This window comes from Sphaerodactylus townsendi, linkage group LG11 (assembly GCF_021028975.2).
Source record: "Sphaerodactylus townsendi isolate TG3544 linkage group LG11, MPM_Stown_v2.3, whole genome shotgun sequence".
Lineage (NCBI taxonomy): Eukaryota > Metazoa > Chordata > Lepidosauria > Squamata > Sphaerodactylidae > Sphaerodactylus > Sphaerodactylus townsendi.
The window spans coordinates 69,935,250-69,952,055 of NC_059435.1; the positions used below are offsets into that span (position 1 = coordinate 69,935,250).

The 16,806-nt window shown below is 43.7% G+C and overlaps 1 protein-coding gene across 1 annotated transcript in view; it reads left to right on the top strand.

The window, feature by feature from the left end:
• Positions 1-16,806, top strand: part of KMT2C (lysine methyltransferase 2C) — a 170,650-nt gene that overhangs the window by 32,907 nt on the left and 120,937 nt on the right. Inside the window, exons 2-3 of the mRNA XM_048510499.1 lie at positions 12,922-13,010; positions 14,990-15,128. Of these exons, the coding sequence (XP_048366456.1) occupies positions 12,922-13,010; positions 14,990-15,128 (228 nt within the window). The remainder of the gene's footprint in view (positions 1-12,921; positions 13,011-14,989; positions 15,129-16,806) is intronic.

The window sequence follows — 16,806 nt, forward strand, 5'->3', positions numbered from 1 at the left end:
CCCTAATTGCTATATAATTTTGTCCCTGCCAATTACTGCCTTGGTGTGAAATTTTACAATGAGTGAGTTGCCAAAAGTGATAACAGTATAGCCTTCATAATTTTGACAGGATGTTCTCAATTATACATCTTGATTTCTAATGATTGTAGTGGAGTCCAAAGTTTAAGTGAAAACCTTTGTAAATACCTCCCTTCTTCCCCGTGTTATTGGGCACATAAAAAGATGGTCGTTTTCTGCTATCTACAGATGAATTATGGTTAATTAAACTTAACAGAAATATCCCAAAATCCAGTCTTTAGGTTGCCTCTAGTAATGAAATGTTTCTTTTTGGGTAACCCAAACATTCTTTATAAGTATAAGATGTGATTCATCCAACTCTTTGTTCACTTTCTATTAATGACCTCACAGTGGTATATGTGGGTTTTCCTTTCCAAATTTTATCCTCAAAACCAACATCTGAGGTAGGTTAGGCAGAAAGAGATTGGCCCAAGGTAACTTATCAAGCTTCGTTGCACAGTGGGAGATTTGAACCTGATTCCCCAGGTCCTAGTGTGGTACTCCACTCACTGTACCACAATTTCTAAATCAATCAGTCTGGGTTTAGAACAACACTTCATGCTCGTGATCTGCCATGATGTGTCCAGGTTTTTTTGGAGCAAATTTTCTAAAGTTCTAAAATTTCAGTTCCAGGCCCTTTACCTTTTTTTTTAAATAGTAGTGGGCTTAGATCAGAGTAACCCTGTTTCAGAGGGAGCTATTAAAATGGTAGACAGGCTTTCCTAAAGAAACCTGAATATTTTCAATGGATATATGGAATCCTACTTCCCCCCTCCGCTGTTCCAGTTCTTGTGTAAATCTTCACTTGACTCTAGGGTAGGGTACTAATTTTCTTTCTCTTTTTCTTGTGATAACCAATCTTTGATTTCAAATGACAGAGCTTTTCTTCCACTGCAGTTTAATTTTATTTAGCTCGTTATTGCTGTGGGAGCACTCTTTTGAAATAAAACTCTATATGTATTGGGCATTTGTTGGAAGTGGTGGTTTTGTTGGGAATACTGGAAGCCTCCAGATGAAAACAAGTCATTATCTTCAGTGAGAGATGTTAACCATTTGAGCCACCTTGGAAATTTCTATTTCCTGTAGAGATGTTAAACATTTGAGCCACCTTGTGTGGTTACAGATATTTTAAAATGAAAATGTTGGCCCCCTTCTAAAGTGTACAGGTACCGGTAAGTTAGTAGTTGTCTTAACTGGTAGTATAGAAAGGCACTTAGGTAGTGAGGAAGTGATGTTTGGTAACATTGCAAACACATATTTTGTCTAGGGAACAAATTGTGTTCAATGCTCCAAATCTGTTCAGTTTGATTAAATTTATTCAGTTAAGCTAATTTTTAACTGAATTATTACATAAATGATGACAGTATATAAAACCTCTTTACTGATATCTTTTTTCAATTGGAGTATACCTAAACTTAGATGACATGTATGAAAATAAAATAATTAAACTCAATTTTTTAAAAAAAGAGTGAAATAAAATAACTTTTAAAATATTAAAACATTAAGAGTGGTGGACTCTTATCTGGTGAACTGGATTTGTTTCTTGTCTCCTACACATGGAGCCAACTGGGTGATCTTTGACTAGTCCCAGTTCTCACAGTACTTTCTCAGCCCCACCTACCTCAAGGGTCTGTTGTGGGGTGAGAAAGGTAAGGCGTTTGTAATCCTCTTTGGGTGATTCTGCATGGACCAAGTAACATGGGTTCAGGCCCTTTTAAAAAGTGTTTTGGGAGGGGAGTTCCCACAGAACTCTCCCCTCAAATGCCTCTAATCCGTTTTAGTGGCCAGAACACGGATTAATGAAAATCACTAAATTAGCAACGTTTTTTCTTTAACTCGGGTTGCAAACACTTCTTGCTTGCCTGAGAGAACTAGGCAAGCAGGAAGCATTCAATCCCCAACCCCTTCCTCCACCATTGTGGTAGATTCCCCAGGTGGCTGCCATTAGAGTGATACTCTAATAGGCAGCCACTATGCCATACAGGTAGGTAGGGGGGAAGGCCAGGCAAGATGATAGACCCTGACTGCCCTAGTCGTTGGCCTAGGAATACCTTACTAAAATTCTTAATGATAGTTTGCAGGATCTGCAGAAGACAGAGATGGTGCAATACTCCTGTACCCCTTCTGCAAAATCTCTGGCAGGAATTAACTGAGAACCAGCCCTCCCCTGAGTCTTTTTGTAAGTAGCAAATCATGAAAATTTAATTGTGTTTTTTTGTGGAATACTTGTGAAAACTAATGGTGATAACTAACAGTGGGAAGCACTGAGTAGAGAGAGTTTATTTCATTTAGTGGATGTTATTTCATAGACAGATTTTTTTTATTCGTTTGAATCTATTTTTATACATGGCTTGGACTACTGACCTTCCTGCTCTACAGTTCAGTTATTCTTTGTGACAGTTAGCTGCTCGTTCATTAATTACTTTTTAATTGCCTTTTTTTAAAGTCACCTGCTGTTTCATTAAATATTCTTGTACCAAATATATAGGCATATGCTGTGATGGAGTGCTACAGGGTCTCAAAATTCATATTCAATACACTCTGGCCAGAATGGGTGCCCCATGCATTGCAATGGAAGGAGCAGAATTTCCTTGCAACTTTAACCGGACCATTTACCAAGCTAATTCTCTTGGAGGCTCGGGGCATCTTGGTGGGTGATTCTCCACCCCCAATTCAGGGAGGCAGGAAACAGAATTTCGTCACTTCCTGTCCAGGCTTGGCATCCATTTTAGCCAGTATTTCTTCTGCCTAGACAGGGAGTGCACGGAATTCTTGGTCCTGGTACCCAATTCCTGTCTATTCTTCCTTCTTTTCGTCTCCTGTCCAGTTTTGTCACTCTTGTTGTATCCCTTTTCTGTTACCTCCCTCCTCCGTTTGTCTAGTGTGACTAGTTTGGGGGTTAGGGCTAAGGATAGTTAGTACCTTCCCTCAGGGAATTCTTCCCGCCAAAAAGAGAATACCAAAATGGCCGACGGCCGATTTTCTCCTCCGGCAGGATTCCACAGATCTGCCGCAGAGGCTACTAGAGCCTCCCTCAAGCCCTCTAGTAAGGCTACCAAAAATTCTAAAGGGGCCTCGGAACCGTCCAGATCCTCTGCAGAGCCCCTCAGACAGAGTTCCGCCCAAACCGCCAAACGCTCTCTCTCCCTTCTCGGAGCGCCGGAACAGCCGCCTGACAAGCGGCTGCAGATCGGGCGCCCCGCCGCTTCTGCGAGCCGCCCCAGCGACGCGGAGTTCTCGGCTCTGCCGATGCTTCAGGCGAGCGCTCAGGCGGAGAGGGAACCCCCGTCCGCATTCAGCGCAACGACGGAGTCAAGCGCAACAACGGCGGCTTGCACCCACGATGCTTACTCAGTGCAAGACATTGACGCGCCTCCACCAAGCAGGCAAGAGACCCGCCGCGAAGGGGGAGGAGGAGCAGTTCAAGCTATGGAGGAGGGAGGGGCGGGCGCTGTTCAGCCATTTAACTGGCAGTCATTAACTCCCGCGGATTTTGCAGCCTTCTTAAATAAGACCATCGAGGACAAGCTGCAAAATCTTCAGTACAGCGGATTCAGACCCCCAGGGGAACCTGAGATCGTGACAGCGCCCCAAAATTATTTACATGGGCAGACTAGGGGCTACCCTAGGTCCCCATTAGATGGCTCAGGCACGTCCCTCCAGGGACCCTTTGGAGGGCAATTGCAGCCTTCAGTTCAGGGCCTGACCTATGCCCCTCCCCTGTCTGGGCACGCTAGGGGTTACCCTAGACCCCCAGTTCTTACCCAGGGGCTAACTAGGGGTTACCCTAGAATCCCCATGGAAGATCCCCTGCAATTCCCTCAGGAAGAGGAGGGCAGTGGTGATGAGGATGAAGGACAGCGCTCTCCAGTGCATTTTTCTGATTCTGAGGAGGTAGATGTGAGTTCTTCAGAGACCTCTACCAGGTGTTTTAAGGATGAAGAGCTAGCTCTCCTAATCACCAAAACCATTTCTGCCCTGGAATTGCAAGATACAGAAGATGCCCAACTGCCAGGCGCCTCTTCATCACTTCCCCCGATTAAAGGCTGTCCCAAGGGAAGCAAACAGTTCCTCCCACAGGAGGAAACTCCCAAAATGGTCTTTCCGATCCCTGAATTCTTTCTTAAGAAAATTAAAAAAGAGTGGGAAGCGCCAGCCTCCAACAAACACTCCATTTCAACGGCCAAAAGACGATACTTGGTCCCAGAATATGTGGATTCCATCCTAAAGACTCCTCCTGTGGATGCCCCCGTTGTTGCCACCCAATCTGGAGGACTTCTAGTTAAAGAAGGTGAGGGCAGCATCAAGGATGCCCGTGATAAAAGAACCGACACCATGCTCAGGAGATCTCACGAATCCCTGGCTACCTCCATGAAGGCCATTGCCCCAGCATCTACTGTGGCCAGGGCCCTTCTGGTTTGGGCCAACAGAGTCCTTGATATTCTGCCCCTAGAACTAACGGCAGCTAGGGAAGGGGTTGATCGTATTAGAATGGGCGCAGCATTCATTGCAGATGCTTCCTTCGATGCGCTGGTGTTATCGGCTCGATCCATGGCCTCTTCCATAGTGGCCCGGCGTAATGCCTGGATTAGAGCCTGGCAAGCAGATACCCAATCTAGGAACATGATTACCAGCTATGCCTTTCAGGGTAATACCTTGTTTGGCTTACTCTAATGGATCGCATAGTCGTGGAAACCAAGGATAAGAAGAAGACATTACCCAAATTCCTTCGTTCCGACAAAAATCAACCCTGGCCCAAAACGTCTTTTCGTTCTCAGAGAGTGTTGCCACGCACATCCAGAGACGGCAAGAACAACTCCTGGACTCAGAGAGAGGGTAGAAATTCCTCATGGTATCCACGTGGATCCGGTTCCTTTCGTCGAAGAGGAAACTTTAGGTCAAAATTCGATAAGAATACCAGAGGAGACGGAGCACCCAAGTCCTGACTCCCCCCAGGTCGGGGGACGTCTTCTACTCTTCCAGGAAAGCTGGAAAGGCAACCACGTCGATGCGTGGACTGCAGAAGCCGTCTCCCTAGGATATGCCATAGAATTTCTTTCTCTGCCCCCAACCTTCTTCCTTCCTTCTCCTCTAAGCAACAAGAAGGACAAAGCCAAACGAACTCTGGAAGCCGTAAAACACCTCCTGACGATAGCCGCCATAGAAGAGGTACCCAAGACAGAGATGTTCTCCGGGCACTACTCGCATTTCTTTACGGTCCCCAAAAAATCCGGGGACTGGAGGGCAATCCTGAATCTTCAAAGAATCAACAAATTCATCAGACCCCGCAGATTCAAAATGGAATCCCTCAGAACCATCTCAGAGGCCCTCAGGAGCGGGGATTTCATGACATCTCTGGATCTTTCCGAGGCATATCTTCATGTACCCATAAGACCTTCTCACAGGAAGTTCCTCAGGTTTGCGGTGAACAACAAACATTACCAGTTCAGGGCTCTTCCCTTTGGGCTGGCCTCGGCCCCGAGAGTTTTTTCGAAGATACTGATAGCACCCATCACTCTCCTCCGTCAGCAAGGGGTCCACATCCACCCCTATCTGGACGACCTTTTAATTCGCTCACGGTCCAGGGAACAAGCAATCCAAGATCTGAGTTTGGTCAGACAAACCCTACAGACACACGGTTTCATCATCAACATCCAAAAGAGCTCCTTAAAGCCAACACAACGTCTAACTCATCTAGGAGCCATCATAGACACGAACAAAAACGCTCTCTTCCTCCCAGAGGAAAAAATAAACAACATTCAAAGAATGATAGGAATTCTTCTACAATCCCAATCTGCATCTCTTCTCTTTCTAGTAAAGATTCTGGGAACTCTCATAGCAACCATTGACCTCACCCAGTGGGGAAGGTTCCACGCACGTCCACTCCAACAGTTTCTCCGTCCCTATCAACAGGACATACTTCACAAGAGGGACAGAAAGATTCTGATTCCGCAACTCCTGAAATCCCGGCTCCGCTGGTGGATGTGCAAAAAGAATCTTATTCAAGGCAAACAATTTCTCCATACGTCTCAGATTCAGATCTTCACAGACGCAAGCCTATCGGGCTGGGGAGCCAGCCTGCAAAACAAATATGCACAGGGAAAATGGACACGCAATCAGTCCTGTCTGCCCATCAACGTGTTGGAGGTCAAAGCGATCTTCCTAGCACTCAAATCATTCCAGACCTCGGTTTCCAATCAACATGTCTTAATCCGCACCGACAACATAGCGGCAAAGGCTCATATCAACAATCAAGGGGGGTCAAGATCCTCACGATTGCACAGGGAAGTGTCCAGCATTCTGACCTGGGCAGAACACAACATCAAGAGCCTGAAGGCAGAACACATTCAAGGAGTTCTGAACCTACAAGCCGACTGGCTGAGCCGGCAATCCATCTCTCCGGCAGAATGGGCACTGAACAAGAAGATTTTCTGGACCATCACACAACACCTCGGGGTGCCATCGATCGACCTCTTCGCAACGGCACAAAACACACAGTTGCCACAGTTCATGTCCAGGTACTTTCATCCCAAAGCTCTTGCGGTAGATGCTCTGACCAGTCCATGGCCGCCAGTTCTTCTGTATGCCTTTCCACCCATTCCTCTCATACCCAAACTACTTCAAAAAATCATCGAAACAAAAGCTCAGATCATCCTCATCGCACCCAATTGGCCGAGGAGACCGTGGTTCTCCGCAATACAAGAACTGTCAACATGTCGGCCGTTCCACATTCCAGTCTCGCCAACTCTGCTCCATCAGGGTCCGCTTCTGCACCCCGATCCGGGATGGTTCCATCTGACCGCTTGGCGCTTGAGCGGAGACGTCTGACAGACAAAGGTTATTCAACAGCGGTAACAGACACCCTTCTAGCCTCAAGACGTCCTGCGACCGTGCGCATCTATAACTACACCTGGAAGGCTTTTGTCAAATGGTCTTCGACCAGACAGATAGATCCTGAACATCCTTCCCTGGTATCGGTGTTGGAATTCCTACAAGACGGCTTCCAAGCGGGTCTGCGTTCCAACATTCTGAGAAGACAAGTCGCCATGCTTTGTCCACTGTATGGCAAAAGTTCCAAGGAATTTCAGCCTCACAACATCCGGATGTCATCAGGGTATTCTTAAATAGGCGTTCAACAGTCATACAGTTGCGCCACTCCATCACATGCCATCATCAGCTTCCCATCATAGGAAGCTAAACTCGGTCCTTTCAGCTCTAACAAAGTCCCCTTCTTCGAACCGATCCAGACTATTCACTTCACGTTGGCTATTAAGGATGAAGACATTATTCTTAGTGGCCAACGGGCACATCGGCCAGAAGGGCATCATCGTAGAATTAAGGGCCCTTTCCATTAACCCCCTGAATTTGTATGCTCTTCCACCGATCGACTAAGGTGGTCCTTCTCGCGACAGATCCCACCTTCAAGCCCAAGGCATCCTCTTCCTTCCATTTGGCAACAGGACATTACTATTTTGCCATCTTTTGTCCTCGACCAAACCATCCAAAGGAACGCTTGTATGGCACAACTTCTAGACGTCAGATCTAAGTCTCTAAAAGCTTTCATTATATCGCCATTCCGAATCGCATCAGGAAAAGTCCTCAGGACTCCTCTTTCATCAACACAGCTGCCCCAAACTCTGGTAGGGCATGCCCATGTCAGCGGCTTCCCATTAGTGCTAACATTAAGAGCTGTATCGGAAGCTCCATAAGGCCATGAACATTTCAGTTCCGGCTGGCATCACGAAGCCGCGATTCCACTAGATCAGCAGCCACTAACGCAGCATTCAGACATGAGCGCCTCAGTGGAACAGATCTGGCAAGCAGCAGCCATACTCTTGGTCAACGCCTTTCCCACTTTTGTTAGATACATTACAAGCTTAATTCTATGGGGTGCAGCTGGACACAGTAAAGTTCGGGCGTAGGGTTCTGGAACACATTATAGATGCTTAACGCACAACTCCAATTCCTAATTGGGGACACCTCGCTTTGGGAGGAGTCCCAAACCAAGATGTCCCCGAGCCTCCAAGAGAAGCGGTCCATTGGTTCACTTACCGTGGAAGGGTCTCAGCTTCTCTTGTAATGGCGAAGGGGCATCTTGGCCCTCCCAGCGAGTCGTTAGCATTTATCATGAGTCTCAGTCTCTGTATATATATTCAGTTATGAAAAGTTAGTGTTTAAAATACCTTCTCTAGGACAATTGTCCCTGTAGTTGATGTTCTTCTTATGACTAATGTTGTTCTGGGGTTATTTCATTGTTGTTTACGTTATCTTTGAGGGACCTTTTTCACTTCATGTTTCCCTTTCTGGACTGCTCGGTCAGTCGAATACTGGCTAAAATGGATGCCAAGCCTGGACAGGAAGTGACGAAATTCTGTTTCCTGCCTCCCTGAATTGGGGGTGGAGAATCACCCACCAAGATGCCCCTTCGCCTACAAGAGAAGGGCCCTTCACGGTAAGTGAACCAATGGACCGTTTCCTCCCCTGCTATGCCAGCTTTGTGAACAAGGATGCAGTCTTTAAAGCCTTGATGCCCTTTTTGCTTATAATTAAAAGGTAGATGTCATAAGACACCAGACTGCAATCTTATGAGCTGCATGCTGCTTCTGGATAGTAAGATACCTAATTCAGATACTATTTAAAGAAACCTATAAGAAAGCTGCTAGTGGTTTGGAGCTCTAGGGATATTCCTCTTGTACCTGATAAGGGGAAAGCTACAGGAAATAGAAATGTTTCCCTGTGGCTTTTTCCATGTTTACCTGTTTTTTGTGGAGTCAGTAAGTTGCTTTTGGGTGTGTCTGTTGCTCATAAGAAACCTCAGGATTTTTTATGCTGCTCTTTCTCTAAGAAACTTAGGGTGATGTACGTGAAGTTTAATCCTCACAACGTTACACTGAGAGACACTGACTTGTCCAACCCCATCTATAGTCTGTCTCAAAAAAAGATATTAGTAGGGCTGTATATTCCTCTGCCACAGAAGTGTCCCCTGGCTTCCACAGAGCGACGGAAGCCAGGAGGAGGTAAGGAGGCATTTGGGGTCAGTGTGGGGAAAACGCTGCCTTCCACCCGCTGCCATTCGCACGGCAGTGGGTAGAAGACGCCGCTTTTGAAAAACTTTGCTCATTGAGTGAGGTTCAAAAGCAGCTTTTTCGCCCCGCTTGAGGGAGGCAAGCACAGCACTTCTGCGATGCTGCATCACCAGCGCCCCAGGGACGGTGTTTTTACTGTTGCTAGGGTGCTGCCTTCTGCCCGTGCGGAAACAGCCTCAGAACCTAGGAAGGGATCTAGTGCCAGAGGGGTTACTACTTGTTTAATTACAGTCTGGGTTTACATTTATTACATGAAGATATAGAGATGGACATGAAGGGCTGATGGCTGACCTTTGTAGGGCTGGAAAATGCACACATTTTTTCTGGGCAGCATGCTGATGTGTTTGGATCTTTGTCTACAAGGTCAGAGTAAAGCAGGTTTAGGAAAGAGCATTGTGAGGACAGGGAAACCTGGAAGCAGAATGATTGGAGGACGACATCATGTGGCTGCACCAAAACATACTCTAGTTTGGAAGCAAAAGGCAGAAAAATAGATCTCTGTGTAGAAGCAGCTTCCATTATAAAACTGCTGTAGATTATAGAACACTGCATTATTTCTTCGTATCATTTCATACACTAAAAACCCAATTAAATTGAAGTATAAATATATTATTCTGACTTCTAATTTTGGATTTTTATCTAACGAAGCTATTTTAAACCTGTGCAGTAATTGAAAGGTCTCTTTGTAGTAAACGCACAAGAGGAAAATTGCATGAAAACACCAGATGTGGGTATGTTTGCTATTGAAAAGAAGTAATTATACTCAATTAGTTCAAACCTGTGATTTCGCTAATGTTAAATGTATTGCTTAAAATGTGTTTGGGGGAGGGGGAGACAGTTGAGAAATCAGCAGTGGGGGCACATTTAAAAGGTGTATATGTGTGTGTTCAGCTCTCTCCATATTAATGCTTTCGTTATTGGATGTAAATACAAAGTTTATATAACCTGTGAAATAACTGAAGGAAAATATTTGTATCTACCTACCAAGTGTTTTTCTGTAAGAATAAGTATATGTCATATTTTGAGTAACCAAGTGTGCTTTCAAAGCATCATTTTATCTTTAGTAGTGCCTTCCAGCTAGTACGCATATATGCTGAGGGTGCTGTGAGTAGAGGGTACCTGTAGGCACTTTTTCATCTCAATCCATTTGAGGGATTTAGCTACTCTTTCACATTGACTGTTTTTCTGAATCAGTGATGGTATGGAACCCCATTTTATCTGTTTTTCCTTATTGTTGGGACACCGTTTAATTTGATAACTTTGTTCAGAAGGTGTAAGCATGGAATAATCATCCATCTTTTAAAAAAATTACATATATTTGCTGTTGTGTTTACACTTGTGAAATAATCTTAAGGTGAAAAAAGAACCCAAAAGTTTCTTTCAGAAGTAATGTAGAAAGTACTTAGAGAAGAGAAAGCAGCTAAACGCAGGGGCTAGAAATGTGCCCATGAAAAGAAACAAACTCTTTCTACATAGACACTAACTCAGTTTAGTTTCACAAGCATGCTTGTTTATTGTGCATCTGTGGCAACTACAAACATTTGCTTGAATGTAGTGATGTGGTGTTTCTAAATTGAAAACCAGTGTGGTTGAGTAACTAGAATGTTGGTATGGAAATGAAGAGACTTACAGTCCAATCCAGACTGGGCTGCCAGGTAGGGGCAGGACTGCTCTGGCACCACTCTACCACCTCCAAAGTGCTTTCCAGCAACATAGGAAGCCCAAAAAGTTTTTTTTATAGAAGACTCACCTTTAAATCTCTCATAGGCAAGAACAGAGATATGCCACTACAACTGTGGCATATCCCTGCTGGTGATTCCACCTGCGCACTAGGACTGACCAGGCTCTGGAGACTAACTAAGGTCGGCCCTGCCCCAACAATGCCTCCACCATGTCGACAAGGCTCGGGGCTGCATGGGAGCATTGGTGCAGACCTGGGTGCTGCTGCTGGGTGCCACAGGGCCACACAGCAGCTGGGTGCTGGCTGATTTCCCCCTCCGCCAAGGTGAATGGAAGGCAAATCCCTCGGGGATGGGGCGGTCTATACATTTAAATAATAAATAAATAATAAAAATAAATAAATTCACTCATGTAAGCCCGCGCCACTTCCAGAGGAGGATTCCCAACCCCCTGGATTGGGCTGCCCAGTTTACTTCCCTTCTTGAGACAAACTTTGCTGCAGAGTTTTTCTTTTATCCCAACTTACCTTAGAGTTGTGAGAATAAAATCAAGGCAAAAAAAGGACTATGTATGCCTTCTGGAGCTACATGGAGGAAGAGCAGGATAAAAGTGCATCTAATAAATAAAAACCTTTGGACCTGTCATGGGAGCATTTGGCTTGTCATCTTCTCTTGGCATGTGATCCAGTAAATTCAGAAATGAAACCGATATACCATAGTTCATGTTCTTCCACCTATCATTCACATCGTCTTTGCTTCAATTTTGTGGCATATTTTAGATGTTTTACTTTTGGTTTCCATTTCAGATTTCTTTTCCCACATAAATAGCTTTTCTCTTCTATCCTATAGTTTATTCCGTTTATCTTTTTGGTGTTTGTATCATAGAGTATCTTTTAAAACTTTCTGTAATCCATGTGATAATTTTAACTACACAATTTTAAAGTCACCTAATGTGCAATTTTTTCATCTGATTCAAAACTGAATCTCAGTAGATATTTGTGGTGGTGACATAGTGCTGAAATTTTAAGTGGCATCAGTGCAATTAATCCAAATACCTTTGTTAATTCAAATTAATTTATTTACATGTAATTGTGGTTGAGATTGTAGCACAAGCCCATTATCTGAATAATAGGAAAGTATTATTGAAGGGTTTCGGAAAGATTTTATTATGGTTAGAAGCCTGAGTAGTGAATGCTTTGAAGGTTACAACTGTTGTTGCCTCTCATTCCTTAGTTCTGCTGAACTGTTTTTGCTGATTATATTTTTGTACTTTAGTAACCTGTTTTGAAAGATAATTAACCTTTTAAAATAACATACTGTGATCAGGATTCAACAAATTGTGTGCTTAGTTCCATATACTTTGTTCTATAGACTTATATTTTAACAGCTGTAGCCCCTCACCCACTGATGGCAAACTACTTCAGTAGGACTGGTTTGTAGGAATGACATATGAGAGTGGGGTGGTTGTTCAAAATGGAAAAAAAAACCCCAACCCTTCTTTGGGTTGTAAAGCATTTGCCTAAAGTTGCTTTTTTGAAAATGAGGGATCACAGCCTGTACACTCCAACACATGCCAGCTGGGTGACCTTGGACAAGTCACAGTTCTTCTGAACTCTTTCAGCCCCACCTACCTCACAGGGTGTTTGTTGTGAGGGGGGAAGGGAAAGGTGTTTGTAAGCCCCTTTGAGTTTCCTATAGGATAGAAAGGGAGGATATAAATCCAACTCTTCTTCTTCTAATCTGAATTCCCCAGATAAGCCTCCACAGCTCAGGCGGCAGAGTGGCGAATCAAACCCGGTTCCTCCAAATTAGAGTACACCTGCTCTTAACCACTATGGTGCTGCTGCTCCTTCGTTCCAGAGAAGGCCTTTGTTCTAGGGCAGGCCTTACAAGCCTTCGTTCTAGGGAAGGCCCTTGTGAGAGTAAGAGATGTTAAGTTCCTTGGTTAGGGGATTAAAGCCACCGTAAGTGCTCTGCATTGTTCTAAGAAGCAAGTAAACAACCGACATAACTACTTTAGAAATAATTTAGCATTATTTACCTTAGTCTATATAGATTGGTTTTGTTAGTGATCTACTATTTATCTTTTTTTTTCAAAGGCCTCGGAGTAGAGGAAAACCTGCAGTGGAGGATGAAGACAGCATGGATGGGTTGGAGGCAGCAGAAACAGAAAACACTGTGGAAACCGGTAAAAGAGCTTATAGTAGCAGTGGCAGTGCTCCCTCTCTGTCCCTAGTTCCCTATTTTTCTGACTTCTTGACAAGTATATCTTTTATTCTAGTGGATTAAATCTTTTTGTTAGTTGGACTGATTATGAATACAAAATTAAGATATTGAGCATATGTGCAAAATTTGAAGTTTGGCAACATAAGAATAGTGGAAACAAAGGGTGCAATCCTAAAAACATTTTCCTGGAAATAAGCATCATTGAAATATATGGGGTTTACTTCTGAGTAGCCCTATTTAGTGTCGCTCCTTCAATGTTCATTTATCAGTGCCTGTTCTAGTATTTTGAGGAGGAAGTTCTTTTCAGTTTCTCCCGACATAATTTCATAAATCTTTTTAATATTTCCCTCTTAATTAGCTCTTTTTAGTAAGATCAAAATGTCTCAAAACATTTTAGCCTCTCTTTGTAGTTAAGATGCTACCTAACTTCTTGAACATTGTGGCTGTTGTTTCAGTTACAGCTTGGCTTTTTAAAATTCTTAATAATTCCATCTTTAATGTAACAAATTTATCTGCAACAGATGTTAGGTTATTTAGTGAGAAATTTATGGGATCCCCCCACAAAATTGCTCTTAGGTTTGCTGCTTTCAAGTCTTCTGGTAGAAGCCAGTTTCAGTGATAGATTACATATTTTTCTTAGGAGATAAACAGTTTCTCATTTGAGTTCTTTAAGAATCCTTGGGTAGCTAGTTTATATGTTCATTGGCCAGAAATAGATATAAATAAATAAAACATAATTAATCAAAGCTCCCATTGCCTGCCATAGCCCCAGTGCCTTCAGGGAAATTTAAAAAAAAATCACGATAGGCCTGATGGCATTGCATCATTTCCAGGAGAAACACCCCAGAGTTTCCGGTGATTCCTAGAACAGTGTTACATCACTTCTGCATTTTCCTTGCAAGTGGTGTAATACCATTGCAAAAACAGCCCCCCCCCCCCCCCATTTTTGCTAGTGGCCAGCAATCCTATTAAAAAGCAAAATCAATAATTTTCTTTCCATTGTCACTCTGAAGCCACTAACCATTGCAACCATTCTCCTTCTATGAAAAAAAAAGACTATTTGTGTTTAAGCACCTCTGCATACTTTCATGAACGGGAGAATATTATGTTATACAGTCCTTGTCCGTATTGATCATATAATAACATTTTAATTTTTTAAATTGTCCATGTGTGGAAAAATATTTCAAAGGGTAAACATATTTATATTAGTATAATCATGGAGTTAAATCAATAAACATTGGTAGCAGGGAACACACATCCCTTAACATTTGCAATGCAATCCAAAGAGGGGAATAGAAATTGCTCAGGAGGTGGCATGGCCCAGTAAATTCCATTTTTGCCATTATAAGGGGCATTGATGCCGGTGTTTGGGAGCCATGCAAAGTCTGGGTGCCACCACAGCCACTGTAGCAGTTTTCCTCCAGTTCAGGATCTTGCACTGGTGTCAAAGGGGGCATTCCTGGGGGCAGGAAAGGCATTAGCCAGCTCCATGAGCCCTTTTGATTCGATAACACCCCCACTTGCCAGCATGAATTTATGCTGGCAAAAACAGTGACACAGTCCATTTTGCAGTGGGGGAGGATGAGCAGGGAGAGGAGGAGCATCGATGTTGGATTGCCAGCTGTGGTGCAGTAAGCCTCATAGGAGGAAGTACAGCTGTGCTATGGCTGTGCTGTCCCTAACTGTGGTGCACTTACACACACGCACACGCACACACACACACATATTTTCAAGTTCTTTTAGTATTTTAATACTAACATGTTTTATTATGTTGGATTTTAGTGAGTTTGTATTTACATTTTTGTAGTTACCCTTTACAATCCTGGAGTAGAAAATGGACAGGATAAAGATAATTGAAATAAATGAAGAGATAATAAGAGAAATTATGTTTTAACACTTTAAAACGGTACCTTTAACCAGCTTGCTTTCTTTGTCAAACAGAAGTTAAAGAACAATCTTCAGAGGAGGACGGCCAAACTGAAGTGGATGTCAGCAAGAAGCTAACACCAATCCTTCAGCGCTCAGTGTCTGAGGAATCTGCAAGCTCTGTTGCCTCGATTGGTGTTGAAGCAAAAACCAGGTTAGAAAATGAGAGAGACAGATACCGAGTCGCTGTTGGGGTTTGGCTGCTGTAATCTGAACAGGTCATTCAGACAATAATAGGAGTACAGACTTTTTTCTTTATCCTCTTTGCTTTGTAGCATTAGCCTATGCAGGCAACCGCTGTAGAAATGTTGCTGCCAGTTAACAAATTGAGCAAGGAACTATCAGTATTATTCAGAATAATATGTTTTGGAATTCGTATATGGATTTAATATAATGAAAATGTGAGTTTTATTTAGTTATGTTATTTATAGCCCATGTGTATCACAGGGACTCAAGGTGGATAACTCATAGTGAACCAGTACAGTCAACGAAGTGGGACATGCAGTAAACAATACTTTAGGATTGTAGAAGTCTGGAACCAACCAAAAAGAAGCCTGGTGTTGGCTCCACCCCAAAGTATGCCCCTAGCCCTCTCCCCAGCCACACCCCCTAGCCCGAGACCTACGCTGGGGCGTCCTGGCTCAAAAGCCCGGTGGAGGTTGACTAAAGTCAGCTCCACCTCTGGGAACACCTCTAGCCCACCCCTGCTACGCTGGCAGTCAAGTTCAGAACGGCACTACTTGGTGGGGTGCAGACTGTTCTTGGTTGGATACCACAGAGCTCTGTGGTGCCTGCCTCCAGAGGCGTTCCTCCCATTGGGCAAAGTGGGCAGTTGCCCAGGGTGCCCCCTTGTGGGGGGGGCGCAAAAACTGCAGGTTCGTTTGTGGGATTTTTTTGTATTTTCAGTGTTTTTCCGTTTTTGGCCTGCAGTGTTTAGGCTAGCAGCACCAACATTTCAGGGATTTTTCGGGAGACTCTCCTGATGATATCACCCAGGTTTGGTGAGGTTTGGTTTAGGGAGTCCAAAGTTATGGACTCCCAAAGGGAGTGCCCCCATCCCCCATTGTTTCCAATTTGAGGGTCCATAATTTGAGGGTTCATAATTTGGACCCCCTAAACCAAACATCGCCAAACCTGGGTGGTATCATCAGTAGGTTCTCACGAAGATACTCTGAAATTTTGGTGCTGCTATCTTAATAATTGCACCCCTGACAGCAGGCACCCCCTAAATTTCCCCAGATTTTCCTTTTAAATCCACCCCCTTCCTACCAATGCTTGTTTTCTTTCTTTCTTTTATTCTCTCAATGCCTAATAAAGGTTATTATTATTATTATTAAATCCAACCCCTTCGGCATGGATTTAAAGGGAGAATCTGAGGTCCCCAGTTTCAACATTGAACGTGATGCTGTTGCAGGGTGGGGGATAATCCACTCCAGTACAGTATCACTTTCAATGTTGTTTAAACTCCCTAGTTTAAACACCATTGAAAATAATGCTGTTTGGGGGTGAATTCCAGCATCACTTGTTTAAACTAGGGAGCCCAGATTCTCTCTTTTAAATCCACCTTAAAGGGAGAATCTGGGGTCCCCGGTTTAAATAATATTGAAAGTGATGCTGTTTCCCCCAATTGGGGGGACTGGATACAAAACCATAAAATGTTTTTATAGCGGTAATAAAACATTTTGAAAGCATTTTGAAAATGTTTTCCAAAACAAAATTCTGCTGTGTGGCATGGCCCATTGCTGTGTTTAGATTTGTGAGTTGGGGCATGTTCTATAATGGGATGATGACTTTGAAACGACCTGGTGGAAAAAAATCATTGTTTGGTCACG